This window comes from Schistocerca nitens, chromosome 5 (genome assembly GCF_023898315.1).
Source record: "Schistocerca nitens isolate TAMUIC-IGC-003100 chromosome 5, iqSchNite1.1, whole genome shotgun sequence".
Classification (NCBI taxonomy): domain Eukaryota; kingdom Metazoa; phylum Arthropoda; class Insecta; order Orthoptera; family Acrididae; genus Schistocerca; species Schistocerca nitens.
In genome coordinates, this window is record NC_064618.1 from 847,084,760 (window position 1) to 847,110,879 (window position 26,120).

Sequence of the window (26,120 nt, forward strand, 5' to 3'; positions counted from 1 at the left end):
CAACATTTCAGGCAAATTTTCCAAGCAAAAAATAGATGACAGAGCCTGAATGGTACCACGCGACATAGTCGTGTTTGTGGGCTCTGCAAACGTATATTTGCTAAAAGTGTCCACAACAATAAGCCATTGAGTGTTCCAAAAAGGAACAGCAAAGTCAATATGCACTTGTTGCCATGGGGATTAAGACTTTGGCCAAGTTGAAAATGTTTGTGGCGGGACCGATATATTCCCAACACAAGTGTGACACTAACATCATCTGTTCAATGTGGGTGTCCGTGATCAGCCAAGTACAATGCCGTCACACTAACTGTTTTGTGCATACAATTCCCCAATGGTGGAGCAATCACAATACATCTTTTTCGAATACTTTAGGAATAAGCCCAAGCTATTGTCCAGAGTAATTTTGCAATAAAATCACACTGTCGTGGACAGAGAGGCTATAGCGATGGACAAAATATCGGTGCACAAAAGAATTATGAATGTTCTTCAATGAACGAGGCCAAGCAGTATGAATGTAGTGCAACAAAATGTTCAAGTCAGGGTCTGCTTCTGTGTCCTGTGCAATTTTCCTATAGTTCAGTGGAAAAATATGTAAAAGTTCAGTGCCCTGAGCATCGATCTGACAACGAGATGAGGCAGTAGCATCAAATTCAGATTCAGGACCAACAGGAAGGCGAGAAAGGGTGTTAGCATTTGCATGCTTCGACGTGGGCTGGTACAATAGTTCGTACTGATACTGTCACAGTAACAAAGCCCAACATTACAGCTTTTGAGCCATGCCTGGCAGAACAGGTTCAGACGGATGAAACAAAGACTGAAGTGGCTTGTGGTCCATTACTATGTAAAACTTTGACCAAACAAATATGGTGAAACTTTGTCACGCCATAGATAATAGGGAGCGTTTTGTTCTTGATTTGGGAGTAGTTACATTGAGTCTTGGTCAATAACTTGGGAGCAAAAGCAAATGCCCTCTTCTGTGAACCAAATCTGTGCAAGAGCACAGTTCTGATTCTGTATAAAGAATAATCCACTGCCAAAACCACAAGCTTAGTGAGATTGCAATGAACAGGGCGTCTGTCACTCAACAAGGCATTTTTAAGTTTCAGAATGTATCATGAGACTCTATGGTCCAAACAAAAGTCACAGTCTTCTGGCGCAAACAAAAGCAATGGAGCCACAATCTGGGCTGCGTTGGGTAAAAACGGGATGTAATATGTCAACTTCCTGATAACAGACTGCAGTTGTGTCAATTTCTGCAGTACAGGGAGGGCCCGGATGGCCAGCAAATGCGACTGAAGGGAGTGAACATCTCGGCTGTTAAGAACATGGCCTAAGTACTGAAATTTGTCTGAAAAAGGCACATTTGTCCGGGCAACACTTCAAACCTGCAGCCAAAAGCACTTGAAAAATCATATGAAGGTTTCTGATATGTTACTCTGGTGTACATCTTGACACAACAGTATCATGCAAGTAATTTGAACAGAATGGAACTTTTGCGGTAAGCTGTTCTTAGTAGCATTGGAATATGGCAGGTGTGGAACTGCTGCCAAAGGGTAAGCACAAAAATTACAACCGTAAATATGTGTTGACTGCAAACACTTTCTGAGACTCCTCATGTAGCGGAATTTGCATATGCATCACTTAAGTCAATTTTTTGAAAAACAGTGGCCTGCATTAAACCTGTCCATCGATTCCTCAGGGCGAGGCAACAGATAAGTATCAATTATTATTTGTGGATACGCAGTGGATTTAAAGTCAACACAAAGATGAAGTCTTCCAGAAGGCTTTGGAAAGATGACTGAAGGAGAAGCACATTGAGTGGCCTGGATAGGAGCAATAACAACATTGTCTTGCCATTCGTTAAGTTCACTTGCAACTTTGCCTCTAAGTGCATGAGAGATAGGATGCACCCGAATAAACTTAGGTTTTGCATTTCCTCCATTGTAACATGCGCCACAAAGTTATTTGCTCTGCCAAACCCTTCAGAAAATAAATCGGAAAACTCTGCAATCAGTTGAGTAACACTGTCTTTCAGGTTGAAAGCAGATACAGAAAGTACATTGTACTGAATGTGAAGACCAAATGAATGAAGACCAAACAAATCAAATGAATCTAACCCAAAAATATTTTCTCAATCTTACGAATGCGCAATAATTGTATGTCGCTGTTCTGGTGTGAGGCAAACCACATGTACCAAGCCCTGGAATGTCCAGATCATTATACGCAGTAAGTTGCGGGCAATATTTTGTCAGCTGTGGCAAGCCCAACTGTTCAAAAGTGGCACGATTAAGCAATTTAATGGAAGCGCTGGTGCCTAACTGAAGTCGCAGACAGTGTCCGGCAATGACTTAAGTTCAGAAACAATTTGTTTGTCTGTCATTGCACCTCACTTGGGCAGGGTGAAGGCACATCCTGAATTTGGTCATTACAAGTACCTGTAGCCAGTTTAGAAAAACTACATTCACTGACTGAGAAGGTGCTCTGCACTTATGAGAGAAAATGTGTATAGGATTCAATTTCTGGTTCCAGCACACAGACTGTACATGACCTGGCTTCCCACAAGCAAAGCAAGTTGTGTTCTGCGAAGGGCAATGTTACCTTTTACGCATGGAAAAGGAGTGGGGACATAATTTCACAGCAGACATGCATATTGACACTAATATACTCTGGACAAGGTGCTGCAGCCTGTTCACTCACGGTGGTCAGTCACAAAGCTGTACCTGTTTGTCACTTTTCGTTACACTGCAGACGGGAGCTGCCTCAAAGTTTTCCGTAGCAGTATCATATGAGTCCTTATGTTCAGTAATTTGTAACACTTATTTCAAAGTAGGATCAGAGTGTTTGAGAATTTGTTCATAAAACCTACTGTCTGTCATGTTGTAAATAATTGCAACATGAATCACTGTGTCATTATGGTACTGTCCACAGCTACATTGAAACCGACACTATTGTGTCGTACCTTGAAGTTCAGTTACCCACTGATAGTATGTCTGTCCTGGCTTTTTGCGCAATTGAAAGAACTTGTAACGAGCTGCAGTAACCTGCACCCGATCCTCGTAATACTTTATGAGGGTGGAAACTGAATCTTCAAAACCTAGCAACTCTAACCTACTAGTAGGGAATAACTCCTGAGCAAAACAAAACTCCTGTGCCAGCCATTGACAAGAAATAAGAACGTTTCACAGTACCTTGAACTTGATGTTTATCACAGTGAGTGTCGAACTGAGTATACCATTCGTTCCAGTCCTCTTGTTGTTAATTGAAAGCTCGGAACGGTGGAATGCACATAGCCAGTGCCGTGGATGTGGCTGGCTGTTGAGGCAAAGCTGATTCAGCAGTGGCTTGTGCATAAATGAGCTTCTGGACTGCTGTCGTCAACTGCGACATTTGTCGGTTCTGAAACTGAATAAACTGCATCAGATCAAAGCCAGCAGCAGTTGGAGGCATAAGCACAGGTGGTGGAATAGGTGGGTTGGAGCCCAGTTTAATGAGAAGTGCCAAAACATAACCATAATAATAATAAGCAAATCAAATGTCAGAAGTGTTGCCACTAGTCTGCAAGTAGTGTGCTTCTGAAAGAAAAGAAAGAAATATTAGTGACCTGCTGTGGCAGAGCAGTGTACAGTGAAGGCAGCATCCGTTCTGCAATCCTTGTTACCAGATTTTGTGTCGACTACTGTAGGAATCGGCACCGACACAAACAAGGAAGGAGAGAAGTTGCAATGGCCAGTGGCAGGAATCCAAAATCATCTGTACAAAACAATGTCTGGCAGTTTCCAGCGACTAGAGGAAGCCGTGTGGTGCTGGTGTGCAAGACTCACATGTCCCCTTCATCATTGGACTTACTTGGATGTGCTTTGCCGATCTTCTTTTCAGGATAGCCGGCTGCGTCAATCTCCCCAACTTCTTCTCCGAAGATATAATGCAGTTTGGAGGAATTTTCTCTACTCTCAAAATGATTCCGTACACTCGAGATACTTTTAAATCAAGCGCACTATATTTTCACTTCCACAAACAGAACACCACATAATAGTTTTCACATAAATAAACAATATTTCGTAAGCCCAATGACTCACAGACCATCAGAACTATAAGTACTTTTAAAATAAATTCAGTTCCAGAAATCTCTCAAAGTTTTCACAAGCCTACCATCAGAATCTCAAGAGAGTAAGTAAGTAATTAAGTAAGTGTGTCTTTCTTTTCTTATAATTCAACTGTTCACAATAATTACTGACTTGAGCCACTTACAATGGTGTACTTTGCAGGTTGTGTGTACAGTGCAAAAGAATACAGAATGATAATCCAAGGGTCATGGCTTTGAGCCGCTATGTGAAAACTTTTTTTTATTTTTTATTTCCAGTTATTACATTAATTACACTGTAAATACAATGAAATAATACTCAGCATATTGTGTTTATTAACATTTTCATAAAAGGGATGAAAAGGGAAGGCAACTTGAAAATACGAGATTGCAAATACATTTTGAGGAAGGGAGTGTGAGGTGTACAAGTGAACTTCATATATAAACTTAGATATGTTTATTATTTTACAGGTGATGCTTTACACGTGCTCGGGTAATATTCATCGAAAAAACAGGTGGAGCAGTAATTTTCTCGCATATTGTGCACACACATTATAAACACTGCTTTTTTATGACATTTTTGTTTTAAAGTCTCTATACAAAAACAAATCTCACTTACATTCATTAAATGTTTTCTTTCATCACACTGTTTTGCGTTGAACAACATGTTAATGCATCATCTTGCCTAATATTTTTGAGGATAGCTTGTGTTGTACAACTGACTGTATTTTGATGCAGCCTTCTGAGGATGAGATTTATTTTTCTGTTTCAACAATATAAGAACACTTTGTCACCCTTCTGATCAAATTCTTTTGCTGATGATAAAAACAGACATTGCAGCATTGCCTTTGTAGTGTGTATTTGGGGGGAATCACTTGCACATTGCTTACTGGCAATCCTCCCTCATCTTGAAAAATCTGTAATCGTGTATTTGTCTGCCATCCTCACAAGCCAATTAACAAAAGAAATTTCATCACATCAAATGCTATATCTTGAGCATTATCTCAGTTTTTTTGTAGTTTAAGTAATGTAGAAATAAAAAAGGTTTCTGCATAGAAACTCGATTCCATGACTTTTGGATTACCACTCTGTTCTCTTTCTGCTGCATCAGTCACTGCCTTCAAACCACACTAATGTAAATGGTTCATGCCTCGTATGACTCAGCCCAAAAATGTTAGTTTTTCTAAATGCTTGGCCATGTGGCGCTTCCACTTCTGCCATTTTAATTTATAGCTAAGACCTGGAGACACTGTAAATTTGGAAGAAATCGGTGATAATGAGTAGGTATGGTCCCCTTGTGAGTTTCAATTCCCAATGCCCCCAACAGTATTCGATGCTCTTTTATTTTTCAGAGGCCGTACTGATATTTTGCGATATACACATTCTCTCAGGATTTTCCAGCTCTTGCAGATATAAAGGCTAATGAGATCATAATGAACTGAGTGCCTGACAGCAAATCTTGTTTAAATTGGAATCTCCATTCCTCTTTATTAGATTTTCCAACATCTCTATTTCGATACACTCCTTAATTTTACCATCCCAGAAACTTGTTGTTTCTACCCTGATACTCATCTCATCGAATTTCAGTTCATGATTATATTCAAGGCAGTGCTTGGCAATAACTTATTTGATTGGTTGTTTCAGTCGGGTGTGTCACTGATGTTCTTTGGGTCTGCCCCACATATTGTATACCACACTCATAATTCTAATACCTGAGTACCCATTCCATCAGAAAACTACTTATAGGTATTGTAATTTTTTGGCAAGGATCTCCTCATCTGAAAATGTCTGCGCTCTACAGACCAGAGTGTTTAGCACTGACTTCCTTTGTCAGCTTGAGGCATGGAGATTGAAGTCAGTGTGTTTGGATTTTCTATAAGCACTGTGATCCAAGGATCCGTCCAGTCTAACACATCTAGAAATCTAACTGGCCCTCTGCTTCAAATTCTGTCATTTTATATTAGGATGGATAGAGTTAAAATGTTCCAGAATCTCTTCAAGTTTTTTCATTTTATTCAACTACACCACAAATATGTCATTCACATGTTGATAGAAACATGTTGGTTTCAACGTGGCGGCCGGCCGGAGTGGCCGAGCAGTTCTAGGTAATACAGTCTGGAACCGCGCGACCGCTACGGTCGCAGGTTCGAATCCTGTTTCGGGCATGGGTGTGTGTGATGTCCTTAGGTTAATTAGGTTTAAATAGTTCTAAGTTCTAGGGGACTGATGACCTCAGAAGTTAAGTCCCATAGTGCTCTAGGTTTCTTAAAAATATTTCCTGTTGAACAGGAAATAAGTTTGTGCAGACCTAAAGCAATGGCTGCACATCAACCAGCACAGTGCCGCGAAACAGTATCAAGAAGGTGCTGATCCACATGCCAATGGAAAGAGCGAGCAGTGGCACACCTCTAGGTAGGAGTTCAGGGCCACCTGTCAAATTTGATTTTACCAGCCCCCCCAATCCTGGTCGGCCCAGTTCGGTTGCAGACTTAGAGGGCATCAGTACTGATTAATGGGAAGACGGTACTTAGTCCACATTCTGCAAGTAGTAATAGAGAGTAAAGTACTTGCATGTAGGAGACACAGGAAGTCCAGGAGAAGTTAAGTTCTTTTCTCTTTAGAGATAAGGAGATCAATTAATCTTAGACAGTTGTGGTGCCTCGAGAATTTCGGCTTTCCACGGTCTCGAACACCCGATATTTTACGTATGAGAGTGAGAGACGGGAGAGTGTCTACCTCGCGCCAGTTTTCTGTGTGCGCATGGTGGACTTGTATCAAGAGAATGCTAAAATGTGACCATGCTCTGCATATTCCATAAAATTGGATGAAATCGGTAATCGTGAGTAGACAACGGTCCCCTTGTCAGCTATAGATAGCAGCATGAGACCAACATCAGTCTACAATCTGGTTGGAGTCTAGGTAGTGATCTAGTTAGTGAGCACTCGTAACAGCACAACTTGCAGCAGCTGAGGAAGACGATGGGGGCACTCTTTGAAATATTAGGTATAAAATGGAAAAGGTTACCCGGTGGATTATCTGGAAGCACCCCATTAGATTTGGTCGTTGATTATAATATGAATAAAACTGGTATTGACAAAACAGGTCAAATGCACAGTTGTTATCTCATTTGCTTGGAAGACTTTGTAGTAGTAGAAGGAACAGTATATACCTATTTGTACCATTGTCAACAGCTTTATTTTTTAGACCGAGGAAATTGACAAACATGTTTGCCGAGGTGACACTGTGAAAAACTGTCCAAACAACCAGCAGAACTTACTGAAAAACCGTGTACTCTGTTCAGAGATACTGACAAAACATTTGCAGGTCATTGTTGTGAGCAATTCCCGTTTACATCAAACTAACTAAATACAAAGTCTGTTTAGATTTGGATTTAACAAACACCCAAACAAATGTAAAAGAAGAAAAAGTAACTGGTGGTGAAAGGGATACAAAGTCAGTCTTTCTGTGTGATATATTTCCAAGATAAATCATGTTTAGTAAATAAAAAGAATTTTTAAAAACTAAAATGTGTTTTTGTGTTTGTTTTCTGCTACTATCATTCAACTCTGCTAATGGTAACATTTTTGTCTTTATAACTCTTATCATTTTCTGGAATATCATTGCTAAAACTGTATGACCCATCTATTAAAATAAATATGCGTTTCCGTAATTTATTTCTCTCTCCTAAAAGTGATAGCAGACAAGTTCTATCATATCTTAATTGCATAATGTTGTTTGATAATAACCCCACGTTATGCTAGTTTCAGAGCTAAATATTCTAGAAGTACATTGTGTTGTTGAATGTAAAACAATGTAAGACTATTAGGTAGTACAAAGTGTTCAAAGATGAAAGATATGACCTGCTTCTGCCAATGTGGCTGAGGTGCAAATGGGAAAATTTTTGCTATTGTGGTTTTCAGGATTTTGATAGTTTGTGGGTTATTTTAGTACAACCTATAAGTGAAAAAAGGAAATTTCAAATGACAGATAATTTGCTTCTCAAGTGAAAGAGTGAAAGCTCCATTCATTTGGTTGTTATCTGATCTCACTGAAAACAAGCAACGTACGAGTATGTATCACAGTCATTGAACACAGCATTGAATGAGAATTGTTTAAAAAGCAAAATAATTGTTTAAAGGACAACATACTTTAGAACATCAGAATCTGGATTCTTCACCATAATGATGCATGGAGCCATGTGTTACTGCAGCTGAAATATTCATGGAGGTTATTTTTCTGCTAATCTTCATTAACACTGATATTTTGTAGTTTCGTGTTTGTATAACATAAAAGATTTGTGGATCCATGTGTGACATTGTTTTCTTGTTATGTGTCTTGGGTTGCATATTGTAGTGTGGATGTTTAATTTTCCCTGTCTTCTTTCCTTGGCTCAAATTCGGTTGAACTAATTTCATTGAAGGACTTTAGGTGCATCTGTAGGCCATTGGGATATAATTTAAGTGGAGCATTATATTTCTTTATTAGTTGATAAACCATTGAAAAAATGTATAAAAGATGCAGCAAATTGTGCCTGTAAAGATGCATTCGAGAGTGTGGTTGGATTTGAACCTCTTTTGAAAAAATTTTTTTGTGTCACTATGGAATTAATGTATGAAGAAATACACTTTTTCAATCTAAGTGTAGTTAGAACATTTTTTATATGCTAATCATTATTAACTTTGATATTTTGTAGTTTCCTTTTTGTATCACATGAAAGATTCCTGGGTCCGTGAGCGACATTTTTTTATGGTCATATTACGAAAAGGATATGTTGTTACTCACCATATAACGAAGATGCTGAGTCGCAGATAGGCACAACAAAAGGACTGCCAAACAAATAAGCTTTCAGCCACAAAGGCTTTCATCAGAATTAGACGCACCCCCCCCCCCTCCCACACACACACACACACACACACACACACACACACACACACACACACACACAAAACTACAGCTCACACACACATGACCGCAGTCTCTGACATCAGCAGCCAGCGACTATGGTCATGTGTGTTAGTTGTGTTTTGATGAATGAGTGTCTATGTTGTCTAATTCTGATGAAGGCCTTTGCAGCTGAAAGCTTATTTGTCTGAGTCTTTTTGTTGTGCCTATCTGTGACTCAGCATCTCTGCTATTTAGTGAGTAGCAATGTATCCTTTTTGTAATGGTGTCTTCATTACATCCTGTGTTTTCCATTGTTTGACTTTTTGATGATCCATAGTTGCTTTTATTTCCTTGCATAAAATTCTGAGTCACTCAATCAGGTATTCCCGTTTGTGTGCAGAATACTGCATTTTGTTGCCCCATGTGAAGTCATAACTTTCTGAACTTCCTGGCAGATTGAAACAGTGTGTCGAACCGAGACTTAAACTCGGGGCCTTTGCCTACCCAAGCAAAACTCATTACCCGTCCTCACAGTTTTAATTCCACCAGTACCTCATCTCCTACCTTCCAAATTTCACAGTAGTTCTCCTGCTGTGAGGACGGATCCTGAGTCGTTCTTGGGTAGCTCAGTTGGTACAGCACTTGCTCACGAAAGGCAAGGTCCCGAGTTTAAGTCTTGGTATGACACATAGTTTTAATCTGTCAGGAAGTTTCATATCAGCACACACTCCGCTGCAGAGTGAAAATTTCATTCTCATAACTTTGTTTAGGCAGGTGACATACTATTTCATATAGACTTCATTTTGCAGCTGAACTTCCCAAATTAATAAAAGACCAAATAGTCAAATGCGAAACTGTAATCTGCCACATTCTTTGTAATATTATGTTTTCATTTACATTTTGTCAAGTGACTTTAAACCACACCAGTTTGCAATTTCTTTCTAAAGTAGAATGGACAAAAAATATGAATGAATGGAAAACATTAATTACTCAAATGACCAACAAATTTTTGAAATCTCTAAATAAATTCTCCCAGTTAAATTTCACATGATCTTGTTGAGAATCTATTCCACTTTTCTTGATGTTGACCTCATCCTCACTGAGGTTCAGTTACACACTGGTGTTCATGTTAAACCTAACAAACAATAGTCCATTTGACAGTTGCTGTCCTTCCTGTTTCATATTTTCTCTCTCAAACACCTTGTCATTCGAAGCAAACATATTTGTTGAGAGGCAGACTCTTTACAGCAGTACACCACCATTCTCACCTATGGCTTCACTGGACATAACTACCCCACCAGCTGAATTCCAAAACAGGTATTTGCTGGTCTGTCACATCCAATTCTAGTACAGCTGGTTCCTAAAAAAAAAAGGGGGGGGGGGGCGGCAGCTTAGGAGTACATCTCTTATCACTTAGTATTATCCTGGTTTTGATTGTATTAATCAGCTACTTCGACAAGGCTATGACTGCCTAAAATCTGTCCTGAAATGAGGTCCATTCTATTCTGTCTGACATTTTGTCTACCACACCTAGAATAGCATTTGCCCCCTTCCCCCCCAATTTCCACAATATCCTTACTGTAAGGCTTGCCTTACATCCCCTCCTACTATCACCTGCATCAGCCCTGTAACTTGCTAAACATATGCTACCAACCAAGTTATCAATCTAGGATGAATGAACATAGACTGATAACACACAGTATCCTCTTGCAGGTCACACTGTACAACATGACCTTGGTACTTATTTCACCACATGTGCAATCTGAATTTTTCTTCCTGACACTCAGAACTCCACAGGTGGGAACTGGTGCTACAACAAGCTCTTGGTTCTTGCCACCCACCTGCTCTTCATTTGCATTAATTTCTTCAGTCTCAGCATTTCTTCTCAATAACTATTTCTTTCTTCACTCCCTTTTAGTTTCTGTACCTTTTATTTTCTAACCTATCAATTTTTCCCCACCCTCCACCTCTGCCACATATAGTGCACTTAACTTTCTTATTAGTTTTTGCACGAAGGTTTGTCAGAAATCTCTGTCTTGTGTGTTATCCTATCTTCCATCTTTAAGTTCTCAGGTTCAAAATCTTGTCCAGTTCAGTCCCCAATAATCAGCCATTCCTGTCCGTCACATCTGGTAAGTCTCTGCTGATACGGGGCTGTGGGCGACTTTTCTGAACTTCCGCCATTTCCTAAAACTTGCCGGTCCTTTTCCTTCAGCCCTCTTCCTTCCCTTTCAACACTTCTGCCTGAAGAAGGAGCCACTGGCTCTGAAACCTTGCACATTTACTTAATCTTAATACGTTTTCTCGTGCCACCACTTGGTGAGCAGATTTTTTTTATCTCCAGTTATGCAAAAAAATGAATGGCTGACATATAAATTGAAATGTGTGTCTGTGGACGAAATAGGCTAGTTTCTTCATAATTTCAAAAATTCACAACTTGCCGAAGTAAAGATCAAAGTGAAAACTACTGAGACGGGGCTTTTTAATTCATAGGCTTTTATTTATATCAAGTGCTTTGGATTGTTGGTAGGATTCAGCTGCCTATTCATACTTATATAATCTCACAACAGGGTGGCTCTGCAGTCAATTTGTATCTTGTAGAAATGACAAGTAACACTGTAAACTGCTGTTTAATTTATTCATTAATGTGTGACTGATTTCGGTCAGAGCGCTCTTTTTTGCCCGTTTGGATACACTATTCAGTCACCAACAGTTAGAAAAATACACTAATTTTTTAAACATGCATACAAATTACTTTAAAATAACAAAACATTATTTCTTCATTATGATCAAAAAAAGAAAAAGCTTCTTAATTTCTGAGCACTGAAGTAGCAATTAAATATTTTTCACAAAAAAGTGTACAAACAGGTTTGTGCAGTCACTTCGGGATGCTAGCAATTATTTTAATTCTAATATGGTAGTTGCAAAATTAATATCATTCAAGAATCAAAGAACGTTATCAAGTACAGTTTTCTGTAAACACTAAGGGTTACAAACATACATAAAAAACACAATTTCAAAATATATTATAATTATAAATAATTTTTTATTCATGTTGAGGTAGCTACACGACTAAACATCATCTTAAAGAACAACAAATTGGAAAGGATAGATTGTTAGTTGTCATGCTCAGGTCTGCCCTCATGAATGACCAGCCGCAATCTTTGGTCAAGAGACAGCTGTTGCAGAACATGCTGCGCAATGTGATGTGCTTCACTTTAATGACTGCTTCACAGCTGGCCCACACGGTGCTCACCTGGCACATACAGAACCCTGAGCTATTGCAGTCTAGTCTTCCTTCCCCTGCTGCCTTTACTTCCCTGTGCACCTCCCCATCCACACTCCTTCCCCACTGCCCCTGTCTTTCCCTCTCTTCATGTTCGTACTTATGTTTGCCTGGCTATCAACCTGGTTTCCTGTATTCCTTGTGGATTTGTTTCCCTTGCCTTTTCTGTTTCAACTTTTGTGGCGTTTTTGGTCCCTTGCGAGCACGCAGAAGTGCTGCAACACGATGTGGCATTGACTTGACAAATGTCTGAAGTAGTGCTGGAGGGTATTGACACCACGAATGCTGCAGGGCTGTCCATAAATCTGTAAGAGTACCGGGGGGGGGGGGGGGGGGGGGGGGGAGCTCTTCTGAACAGGATGTTGCAAGGCATCCCAGATATGCTCAATAAAGTTCATGTCTGGGGAGTTTGGTGGCCAGAGGAAGTGTTTAAACTCAGAAGAGTGTTCCTGGAGCCACTCTGCAGCAATTTTGGACATGTGGGGTGTTGCATTGTCCTGTTGGAATTGCCCCAGTCCGCTGGAATGCACAATGGACATAAATGGATGCAGGTGATCAAACAGTATGCTGTCAGAGTCGTATCTAGATGTATCAGGGGTCCCATATCTTCAGCTGCACATGCCCCACTCCATTACATAGCCTCCCCAAGCTTAACGGCCCCCTACTGATATGCAGGGTCCATGGAATCATGAGGTTTTGTCTATACCTGTACATGTCCATCCACTCGATGCAGTTTGAAGTGAGACTTGTCTGACAGGCAACATGTTTCCAGTCATTAACAGTCCATTGTCAGTGTTGACAGGCCCAGATGAGGCGTAAAGCTTTGTGTCGTGCAGTCATCGAGGGCACATGAGCGGGCGTTCGGCCCCGAAAACACACATCGATGATTTTTCTTTCAATGGTTTGCAATCTGACACTTGTTGATGGCCCAGCATTGAAATCTGCAGCAGTTTGCAGAGGGGTTGCACTTGTCACATTGAACGATTCTCTTCAGTCATCATTGGCCCCGTTCTGGCAGGATCTTTCTCTGGCTGCAGCGATGCCAGAGATTTGATGTTTTACTGGATTCCTGATGTTCATGGTACACTCATGAAATGGTCATACAGGAAAATCCCCCCATTGCTACCTTGGAGATGCTGTGTCCCATCAGTCGTGTGCTGACTATAACACTACGTTCAAGCTCACTTAAACCTTGATAACCTGCCATTGTAGCAGCATTAACCAATCTAACATCTGCACCAGAAACTTGTTGTCTTATATAGATGTTGCCTACCACAGTGCCGTATTATGCCTGTTCACATATCTCTGTATCTGAATACACATGCCTATTTCTTTGGCACTTCAGTGTGTGTGGTATATATTATTTGTTTGGGGAATATTGTTGGATACCATATGAAAAATGGAATTCAATTTGCTGCTTGTCCTTATTTGCTGATTAAATTAACATTGTGTGTTCAGCCAGCACATCGCTAGCATCAAGTGCGTTATGTTTGCAGTTTTCAATTTCTTTGCAGATGCAGCACCAGCAGCAGTCTCAGCAGCAGCGACAGCAGCAACAAAGCACTGTTGGAAATAGCCAAATGAATACCGATAGTGGTGCAGTGCCTGTTGTTGATTTGACTCAGGAATCTGACGAGGAGATGCCTATGGTTGCCCCAGTGCCATTAACATCAATGCCACCAGGAGGGACACGACCAGGCATTATATCTAGGCATCCTGCACGATTGAATTATCCAGCAGTGCCAGCACCTGCCCCTGCGCCAACGTCATTCTCGGTCGGCTGTCGAGCAAGATGTCGAAGTAGGGGTGACTTAGCATCTACGGTTGGTCCTACATCTATGGGACCTGTTACTGGACATCTGGGGAGCTCGGTTGGCCCTGGACCTGGTCCAATTGCCACTGACTCACACCGATGTTATTCGGCACCTTGGATGCACCCCTGTCCTGCTGTTACACCACACGCTCATGGCCATGTTCACAGTCACAGCCATACACACGGTCACAATCATAATTCTCATGGATACAATGGTGGCCGGTTTTATGTAGGTGAGTGTTAGTAACCCTGATTGAAATGAAATAGTTTTTCCGGAGACTTGCCTATGCACACGTGTGTCTGCATCCACACACACACACACACACACACACACACACACACACACACCACATTCATCTGTTAAACATTTATAGTCGTGTATTTTTATACAAGAAATTAAGTTATTGTTGACTGTGGATTTTCCATCTAATGATTGCATTATTGGAGGGCCATTGAGTGATAGGCAGGTACATAAATGAGACCGAACTCGTAGCTAAGCTTGCAGACAATGTCACTTGCATAGATCATAATGCATGCACACACACACGTTACCAGTACTTGGAACCATTAGTATCCCTGCGCGCGCACGTACGTGTGTGTGTGTGTGGGTGGGTGGGTGCGCGCGCGCCTTTTTATATGTTGGTCTGTTAACTCTGATGAAGGACATTGAATGATAGCTGAACTATGAGTTAAACCCTTCATATGTGACTGTGTATTGCTGTATGCCTTGATTATACGATTAGTGCTTATCTTTACTTCTTCCATTGTGTGTGTCCCATCCAGGACTTTCCAGTATTTTATTAACATGTTTTAAATCTCTTTTGGGGGCTTTGACACAAGATTATTGTCTTTTGGATGAGGGAGAGCAAGGGGGTGGGGGAGGGGGAGGACTTCTTTCCTCTGTCACTTAATTAATGTTGTTGGCTGCTGACAGTATGAAATGAAGTCCTGAATTTAGTTGAATTTATTTGATGTTTGTCACACACAGAGATGACGTTTTGCTATGTATTCATAGTTGTTTTTACACTACTGGCCATTAAAATTGCTACACCAAGAAAAAATGCAGATGATAAAAAGGTATTCATTGGACAAATATATTATACTAGAACTGACATGTGATTACATTTTCACGCAATTTGGGTGCATAGATCCTGAGAAATCAGTACCCAGAACAACTACCTCTGGCCGTAATAACGGCCTTGATACGCCTGAGCATTGAGTCAAACAGAGCTTGGATGGCGTGTACAGGTACAGCTGGCCCATACAGCTTCAACACGATACCACAGTTCACCAAGCGCAGTGACGGCGTATTGTGACAAGCCAGTTGCTCGAACACTTTTGACCAGATGTTTTCAATTGGTGAGAGATCTGGAGAATGTGCTGACCAGGGCAGCAGTCGAACATTTTCTGTATCCAGAAAGGCCCGTACAGGACCTGCAACATGCGGTCATGCATTATCCTGCTGAAATGTAGGGTTTCACAGGGATCGAATGAAGGGTAGAGCCACGGGTCGTAACACATCTGGAATGTAACGTCCACTGTTCAAAGTGCCGTCAATGCGAACAAGAGGTGACCGAGATGTGTAACCAATGGCACCCCATACCATCACGCCGGGTTGTACGCCAGTGTGGCGATGACGAATACACGCTTCCAATGTGCATTCACTGCGATGTCGCCAAACATGGAAGTGACCATCATGATGCTGTAAACAGAACCTGGATTCATCCGAAAATATGACGTTTTGCCATTCGTGCACCCAGGTTTATCATTGAGTACACCATCGCAGGCGCTCCTGTCTGTGATGCAGCGTCAAGGGTAACCGCAGCCATGGTCTCTGAGCTGATAGTCCATGCTGCTGCAAATGTCGTCAAGCTGTTCGTATAGATAGTTGTTGTCTTGCAAACGTCCCCATCTGTTGACTGAGGGATCGAGACGTGGCTGCACGATCCGTTACAGCTATGCGGATAAGGTGCCTATCATCTCGACTGCTCGTGATACGAGGCCGTTGGGATCCAGCACAGTGTTCCATATTACCATCCTGAACCCACCGATTCCATATTCTGCTAACAGTCATTGGATCTCGACCAACGCGAGCAGCAATGTCGCGATACGATAAACTGCAATCGCGATAGGCTACAATCCGACCTTTATCAAAGTCGGAAACGTGATGGTACATATTTCTGCTCCTTACACAAGGCATCACAACAACATTTCACAAGGCAACGCCGGTCAACTGCTGTTTGTCTTCCTGTCAGTTAAATTTCACATCTGTAGCATGTCATCTTCGTGATGCAGCAATTTTAATGGCCAGTAGTGTGTATAATAATGCACTCCAGACTGAATTTTCACTTTACTGTGGATTACGCACTAGCTTGGAACTTTCTGGCAGATTAAAACTGTGTGCTGGACTGGACCTCAAACCTAGAACCATTGCTTTTTGCAGGCAAGTGCTCTACTTGTGACGTTTGCCTGCTTTATTTCTTCGTTTGTTGTCCTCGGTGTTGATGTATTGTGTTGCTTTACTGGCTGAAAACTGTAGGGTGGAAGTCAAACACGGGCTACTTTAAATGATGTAGCCAACAGGTGCACACTTGCGTTTCACAGTTGTTTATTTTCACTGTTCACAACCTCACATATACACAGTGCACTATTGTTTAACTTTCGATAAGCCTCATCAATAGTTTGCAGATGAACATTCACAAACTGCTACAATAGTTTACTATTGAACATCTATGAGCAGTGACAACCTAACCACACAGTTCTTGAAGAATAACAAGGGACGTATGGAACAGACACAGTCATTGTTTTAACTCACGGCCTAATTGTGTTACACGTATTTCACAGATGCATTGTTGTTGATTTAAACAATACAGGTTCCTTGTCTGAAACTCGGCTGTGGACTGACTGTCTCGGGACCAAAAATCGGGCCCTTATATGTCCTAACAATAATAGGTGCTGGAACTACACATTGTTCGATGTTTAATTTACAGAAATTAAAATTAAAACTTAACTCATTAAATTAACTGAATACATCAAAAAATTAGTTCTTTTTAACAGTTTCTTCTACTACAAGAATTAGGCCGAATTTTTTGTTTAAATGATGAAATTAACATATATAGTTATGCAAACAATACTTTTGACAAAACTTTTAATTACTTGGAATTAGTTAAGGGATGGCTTTGCCAACATGTTTTCGAATAGAGCCATTTAAATACTAGAATGCTAGTGTTTTGTCTTCCAAATGTTTATAATTATTATAGAATTTATATTTGTTTATAAGTCAACAATAGAATTTAAGTTATGAAATAATTACTGATTTCACCCTATAACAAAAGTATTAACTAGTAATAGTCAAAATAAGTTAGAAGATCAATTACATACATAAAACTAAGCACAAATTCGACCTAGTGTTATATTCTTTAAAACTGCGGGCCCAACTTTCTCTTTCATGAAAATGCAGATTATACTCACGTATGTTAATCGTAATTAGTTAAAAATGAAAAATGAATTTTAAGGAGGTAGATGGCAAAACAAGAGGGGAACTAAAAATATTCTAGCTTGCTTCGTCACATACTGACTGAGCTGACTATCGAAGAATGTCTCTTGTGGACAATTTTAATCTGTCAGGCAGTTTCAAATTGGCACACACACTACTGAAAAGTGAAAATTCATTCTGGAAATGATCTCCTAGGCTGTAGCTTAGCCATTTCTCCACAGTATCCTTTCTTCCATGAGTGCTAGTCCTCTAAGGTATGAAGGAGACTAAGTTTGGAAGGTAAGACAAGCGGAAGTAAAGCTCTGAGGGCAGCCATGAGTCATGTTTGGATAGATCAGTTGGTAGAACACTTGCCCACGAAAGGCAAAGGTTCCAGATTTGAGTCATAATCTGGCATGCTTTACATCTGCCAGGAAGTTCCTAATTATGAACTGATCGATTTATTATTGTGCTTTTAACTCTGATAGAAATTGTTCACGAAGTGCAAGTTTAAGGCCTTACATTGTTTATTGTTTTTTAAATCAGGTTCCTTCCTTTCTTTTCAGTTTTTGATTTTATGTCCATTTTATGATCATAATATTTAATGTATTTTATAAAATATTTTTACCTCTTGATTTGCAAATTTATGTCATAACATCGTTAAGTTGTTGTTGTTGTTGTGGTCTTCAGTCCTGAGACTGGTTTGATGCAGCTCTCCATGCTACTCTATCCTGTGCAAGCTTCTTCATCTCCCAGTACCTACTGCAACCTACATCCTTCTGAATCTGCTTAGTGTATTGATCTCGTGGTCTCCCTCTACGATTTTTACCCTCCACGCTGCCCTCCAATGCTAAATTTGTGATCCCTTGATGCCTCAAAACATGTCCTACCAACCGATCCCTTCTTCTAGTCAAGTTGTGCCACAAACTTCTCTTCTCCCCAGTCCTATTCAATACCTCCTCATTAGTTACATGATCTACCCACCTTATCTTCAGCATTCTTCTGTAGCACCACATTTCGAAAGCTTCTATTCTCTTCTTGTCCAAACTGGTTATCGTCCATGTTTCACTTCCATACATGGCTACACTCCATACAAATACTTTCAGAAACGACTTCCTGACACTTAAATCTATACTCGATGTTAACAAATTTCTCTTCTTCAGAAACGATTTCCTTGCCATTGCCAGTCTACATTTTATATCCTCTCTACTTCGACCATCATCAGTTATTTTACTCCCTAAATAGCAAAACTCCTTTACTACTTTAAGTGTCTCATTTCCTAATCTAATCCCCTCAGCATCACCCGATTTAATTTGACTACATTCCATTATCCTCGTTTTGCTTTTGTTGACGTTCATCTTATATCCTCCTTTCAAGACACTGTCCATTCCGTTCAACTGCTCTTCCAAGTCCTTTGCTGTCTCTGACAGAATTACAATGTCATCGGCGAACCTCAAAGTTTTTACTTCTTCTCCATGGATTTTAATACCTACTCCGAATTTTTCTTTTGTTTCCTTTACTGCTTGCTCAATATACAGATTGAATAACATCGGGGAGAGGCTACAACCCTGTCTCACTCCTTTCCCAACCACTGCTTCCCTTTCATGCCCCTCGACTCTTATAACTGCCATCTGGTTTCTGTACAAATTGTAAATAGCCTTTCGCTCCCTGTATTTTACCCCTGCCACCTTCAGAATTTGAAAGAGAGTATTCCAGTTAACGTTGTCAAAAGCTTTCTCTAAGTCTACAAATGCTAGAAACGTAGGTTTGCCTTTTCTTAATCTTTCTTCTAAGATAAGTCGTAAGGTTAGTATTGCCTCACGTGTTCCAACATTTCTACGGAATCCAAACTGATCTTCCCCGAGGTCCGCTTCTACCAGTTTTTCCATTCGTCTGTAAAGAATTCGCGTTAGTATTTTGCAGCTGTGACTTATTAAACTGATAGTTCGGTAATTTTCACATCTGTCAACACCTGCTTTCTTTGGTATTGGAATTATTATATTCTTCTTGAAGTCTGTGGGTATTTCGCCTGTCTCATACATCTTGCTCACCAGATGGTAGAGTTTTGTCATGACTGGTTCTCCCAAGGCCATCAGTAGTTCTAATGGAATGTTGTCTACTCCCGGGGCCTTGTTTCGACTCAGGTCTTTCAGTGCTCTGTCAAACTCTTCACGCAGTATCTTATCTCCCATTTCATCTTCATCTACATCCTCTTCCATTTCCATAATATTGTCCTCAAGTACATCGCCCTTGTATAAACCCTCTATATACTCCTTCCACCTTTCTGCCTTCCCTTCTTTGCTTAGAACTGGGTTGCCATCTGAGCTCTTGATATTCATACAAGTGGTTCTCTTCTCTCCAAAGGTCTCTTTAATTTTCCTGTAGGCAGTATCTATCTTACCCCTAGTGAGACAAGCCTCTACATCCTTACATTTGTCCTCTAGCCATCCCTGCTTAGCCATTTTGCACTTTCTGTCGATCTCATTTTTGAGACGTTTGTATTCCCTTTTGCCTGCTTCATTTACTGCATTTTTATATTTTCTCCTTTCATCAATTAAATTCAATATTTCTTCTGTTACCCAAGGATTTCTATTAGCCCTCGTCTTTTTACCTACTTGATCCTCTGCTGCCTTCACTACTTCATCCCTCAGAGCTACCCATTCTTCTTCTACTGTATTTCTTTCCCCCATTCCTGTCAATTGTTCCCTTATGCTCTCCCTGAAACTCTCTACAACCTCTGGTTCTTTCAGTTTATCCAGGTCCCATCTCCTTAAATTCCCACCTTTTTGCAGTTTCTTCAGTTTCAATCTGCAGTTCATAACCAATAGATTGTGGTCAGAATCCACATCTGCCCCTGGAAATGTCTTACAATTTAAAACCTGGTTCCTAAATCTCTGTCTTACCATTATATAATCTATCTGATACCTATTAGTATCTCCAGGATTCTTCCAGGTATACAACCTTCTTTTATGATTCTTGAACCAAGTGTTAGCTATGATTAAGTTATGCTCTGTGCAAAATTCTACAAGGCGGCTTCCTCTTTCATTTCTTCCCCCCAATCCATATTCACCTACTATGTTTCCTTCTCTCCCTTTTCCTACTGACGAATTCCAGTCACCCATGACTATTAAATTTTCGTCTCCCTTCACTACCTGAATAATTTCTTTTATCTCGTCATACATTTCATCAATTTCTTCATCATCTGCAGAGCTAGTTGGCATATAAACTTGTACTACTGTAGTAGGCATGGGCTTTGTGTCTATCTTGGCAACAATAATGCGTTCACTATGCTGTTTGTAGTAGCTAACCCGCACTCCTATTTTTTTATTCATTATTAAACCTACTCCTGCATTACCCCTATTTGATTTTGTATTTATAACCCTGTAATCACCTGACCAAAAGTCTTGTTCCTCCTGCCACCGAACTTCACTAATTCCCACTATATCTAACTTTAACCTATCCATTTCCCTTTTTAAATTTTCTAACCTACCTGCCCGATTAAGGGATCTGACATTCCACGCTCCGATCCGTAGAATGCCAGTTTTCTTTCTCCTGATAACGACGTCCTCTTGAGTAGTCCCCGCCCGGAGATCCGAATGGGGGACTATTTTACCTCCGGAATATTTTACCCAAGAGGACGCCATCATCATTTAATCATACAGTAAAGCCGCATGTCCTCGGGAAAAATTACGGCTGTAGTTTCCCCTTGCTTTCAGCCGTTCGCAGTACCAGCACAGCAAGGCCGTTTTGGTTAATGTTACAAGGCCAGATCAGTCAATCATCCAGACTGTTGCCCCTGCAACTACTGAAAAGGCTGCTGCCCCTCTTCAGGAACCACATGTTTGTCTGGCCTCTCAACAGATACCCCTCCGTTGTGGTTGCACCTACGGTACGGCCATCTGTATCGCTGAGGCACGCAAGCCTCCCCACCAACGGCAAGGTCCATGGTTCATGGGGGAGGATCGTTAAGTTATTAACCGTATTTTTCCGGGACTCTAGAAATTCAAATCTTCCTCTGTTGTGTATTTCCTCTCCCTCATAAAGTGTATACCTCTTTTCCATCACACAATTTTCTTTCTAGGACTATCCTTTAAGGAACATCAATTTTATTTTATTTTTTTCTTAATTGGGGTGTTACAGATATGTTTATGTTCCTACCACTCCTACTTCTGAGTAATTTTCTAATTGATAGCCCTTATTTGTTCCTTGTTCAGTGGTGCTTGAACTTTTCTTTGTGGTTTGGTATCCAGTTTTAAAATATTTGCGATATAATGTAATTCTGTAATGTTCAGTAGTCTTTTATTTCATAGACTGTCTTTGTTTCATCAATACCAGATATTTTTTCTCCAGTCTTGACACACAGTAGTCCATTGTTTTTTAGTGATGAATCTGATTTGTAAAGTCTGGTGAGAAAATATGATGTGGATTCTGCTTCGTCATTATTTCCCTGAATTATAAACATTAAACACATTTTAGTATGAATGAAACAGTTTGAACTGTTGCCTGTAAATTTCTTAAGACATTTTTGTAAAATTCTAGGTGATGCACCACTACAACGAATGGCACAATTCCAGTATGGTGGTGTTAACTCAGGGCGCCCTACTACAGGTGCCTTTCCATATCTGGCTCCACCTCCTCCTCCTCCCCCTCCACAACCTCGTATCTATCCTGTCCATGAGCGACTGTGGCATACTCAACAGCGTATACAGGAGATACAGCGACGACAACATTCTTTGCATGTGCAGCAGCAGCAACAGCAGCAGCAGCAACAGCAGCATAGGTATGTTGTTTTGTTTACATTGTGAGAACTGTCTTGTGCAGTTGAATCACTTTCTCTATACTCTTTTCAAATTTAACCTTTGCGATAGAAGCAATAACAGGATTGAGAAGTGTAGCCTGGAAACTGTAACAACAGGAATAAAGTGGATAAACATATAACAAAAAGTATTGGTTAAAGGTGCATCTAAGACAGGTGCAAAATTTCAATTTTTTCCGTGATAAATTGCATTTATTAGTTACCTGTTATCAATGTTCATTGTGACAAATCACACCAAAATAAATTAAGAGAAGTTTGTATGTTGTTGTGTTATACCAAGTCATTATAGTTACCTGGAATTTCTTTCATATTTTTTAATGTTTTATACTGCGGGTATGTGTGATTATAGAAAGTAAAAGACCTCAAAATTGCTTAAGAGTACAAATCTAGCACAAATTCACCATTTATATTACTCGTTTTGATATGTGTACAGCTTTGTTGCATGCTAGTTCCACTCAACATGACAGGAATTCAGAACTAATGTAAAAGTAGCTCAAATAATGACAACTCAAAATGTATGTGTGTGACAGCTCATAAACTTGTATTGTTAATGTTGTGAGGGATAATGCTTTACTGTCTAATTTTTAAAATCAAATTTGCATTTGTTTTTTAATAAATTTGAGGTAATGACACTAGAAGATCAAAAGTAATATTTTATAGACCCTAGATATGCTTGTTCATTTTTAACAGTGCTGCTACTATGATTTACCCTGCATTATGTTGGTTGATCACCTCGGATATAAATTCAATTAATGTACTACACTGTTATGCGACATTTTTTGTAATGTTTATTGCCATAACAGTCTTTTGGTTGTATAAAGACAATGGAAATTTCTGGATGGAGCAATATGTATAGTAAGGGAAAGGCAATCAGTTTTGTAAAGTGGATCAATGCGTGGAGCACAGTAACGCATAACAGAAAAAAACTTTCACACTCTGTTTTGAGCTCATGGGAGTGTGTGTGTGTGTGTGTGTGTGTGTGTGTGTGTGTGTGTGTGTGTGTGCTATTGCTGGAAAAAGAGCTAGTGTGAATGCTGCATTCCATTATGTGCTACTGTGCCCCATGCATTGATCCACTATAACTGAGTTGTTGTATTTCCTTTAGTTTATGTATTGTGCTGAATTTGACCTGTTTTTAAGTGACTTGTCCAGTAACACTGCTGTTGTTAATTTGTTGAATGTGTTGTCATACTGAAGCTGCCTTGTGTGAAACAATTCCTTTGGCTCACTGTTATCTGAATCATGTTTGTGTAACAACTACTTTTCATGTCTTTTGCTGGCTCTTGTGATGTGCTCCTATCACTAAGCAACTCTGTTTTGCCTCTGTATTTCTGAATTTCAGGACTTGAATATTGCCTTTCCATATACTGTCATGTTAATGAAAATGGAATCTTGTTGTGGAAAAAATGGTGATAAGTAGATGAATCGTGTAGTGTGAATAGGCATATGAAAGATAACTTGTAATCACTTCAGTCTTTCAAACCGTTACTTGCCTTCCAATTTAGAAAATTTCTCTCTACCTCCCTCCCTCCCTCCCTCCCTCCCTCTCTCTCTCTCTCTCTCTCTCTCTATCTCTCTCTCTCTCTCTCTCTCTCTCTCACACACACACACACACACACACACACACACACACACACAAGTCTTGGAAATACAAAACAAACATTTACGTGTCCAAAAGGGACAAACAATTATCAGTCTTTCTGTATTTTTATACACTTTCCAGTGTTCTGATGGTGAATGGTGGTTTTTTCCCCAGTCATATCAATGTTTTAGTGGTGTACGCACCAGGGACTCTGAGCCACCTATTTATAGGTGGATTTCATTACTTAACTGTTTGCCAAAAACAAGTTTTAAATTGTTTTAAAATTTTTCCACCAGAGAAACAACTGAGATGTAATTGTAGAACAAAATCTTCATGTTTTATGATACAGTGCTGTAACTCAAATGTAGTCACTCATATTGCCATTATATTTCCACTTTAAGATATCCAATTTCATGTTAGTGATAATGGCCTTGGGTGTTTCAGATGGATAAAACAAACTCCTGCAATTTGATGGAAGTTTCTTTCTCAGTGGAGGTGGTATCCTGTAGGCTAGTGTATATTTGCTCTTCTTACTAATGTTTCATTTCAGCTGATAATTCAGCTTTCTATAAAGTACCTTATGCCTCCTGTTCCCTTTGCTGCTTTTCCAAACTAATATCTAACATGACTCTAAAGGAACTGTAATGGCTACTATCTCCCATGGTTAGAAAATGTTGTGTCCATTGTGAAATTCAACCACAGTTGCAGTAGGTCAAATATATCATGATATATATTTTTCTGTGTGTAGGAAGAAAGATGTTGCATATTGTAGCCCTAACAGAAAGATTTCAATTATCTGATTATGTATATTTGTGTCATTTGTCTAGTGCATGTTAGGAAAACAGATTGTATGTATTCAGTCGACTTATATGCAGAAAGGGACGAGTAGCAGGTGAAAGCTGTTGTGTTTACTGACTTGACTAAGAAGAGCAGTAAATGACGGTGTTGGCAGGAATGTTGACATGGAGACAACAGCGAGTTGCGATTATATTGTACATGTTTACCTTCTCCTGCACCCAGCCGTCAGGTCTCCCTGCCTGCCGGGTGTAACTGAATGCCCGTAGCCATTTGGCTGTTCTGCCTGCCTGGTGTACGTGTCCCTTAGCCATCTGGGTGCTCTACTGTCAGGCATATATGCCCATAGTCGCAGAAGGGTCAACATTCTCCTTTGATTGTCATGAATCAGCATTTGGTACAATATTTTGCTGTCCTAGTATATACTGAATCTCAGAATTGTATTCCAGAAGAAGTAATTCTCACCAGGTTAGCCTATTGTGCCTTAATTTGCAATTTAGCAAGACCAAAGGTGCCTTAATATCTGTAGTGACAATAGAATGTCTTGCTAACAAGTAGTAGTGAAACTTTTCAAAACTCCATACAGTAGCAAGTGCTTCCCTTTCCCTGGCTGTGCATTTTCTCTTCCAATTAGTAGTGCATGGCTTAAGAAGATGATAGTATGGTATTCAATGACTCCATTAACTTGTGTCGATTGATGCAATTCGGAACCAAGAAATTAATGACTGGAGTCAGCACCGAGACAGAAATTTTCACTCAGATAAGAATGATCAAATATTGGCACCTCACTTGGTTGTTTTTTAATTTATTCCAATGCTTCTTGATGTTCCTTATTCCATTTCCATAATTCATCCTTCTTTAAAAGTTCCATGATTACAAGTGATAGAAATTGCAAAATCCAAAAAATGATTTGAGTAGTTTACATCATGTGGAGTGGCAAAATTTATTCTTGTTTTCAGTTTCATTGGATGACATTCAGTTCCATGCAGAGAAATTACACATCCAAGGAATTTAAACTCTGATTTGGCGAATTCTGATTTGCCCAAGTTGATTGTTGTACAGTCAAGTTTCTAAGTGTTCTTCCCATAAAGTGATGCTAATTTGAATATGGTCTGTTTAGATCATTATATGCTTGAACAATTCTTCTGCCAGAACGTCATTTGGTGCTCTCATAAAGACTGCTGATGACACTGAAAGACCAAAAGGCATACTTTTAAACTGGTAGCATCTTCCATTAAATGAAAAGACAACATATTTTCTGCTGTCGTCATCAAAAAATAGTTGCTGTAACTACTCATTAGGTCAAGGTTATTTAATTATTGTATTTCTTTGAACTTAAGTAAAAGACATTCCAAGTTTTCTTGTTGGTCACATTGTAGCAGAATAAT

At 39.9% G+C, this 26,120-nt stretch overlaps 1 protein-coding gene across 1 annotated transcript in view; it reads left to right on the top strand.

Annotated features, from left to right (window-relative positions):
• Window positions 1-26,120, top strand: part of LOC126260880 (E3 ubiquitin-protein ligase arkadia-C-like) — a 314,762-nt gene that overhangs the window by 161,335 nt on the left and 127,307 nt on the right. The window contains exons 5-6 of the mRNA XM_049958323.1: window positions 13,766-14,297; window positions 22,079-22,319. Coding sequence (XP_049814280.1) covers window positions 13,766-14,297; window positions 22,079-22,319 — 773 coding nt within the window. The remainder of the gene's footprint in view (window positions 1-13,765; window positions 14,298-22,078; window positions 22,320-26,120) is intronic.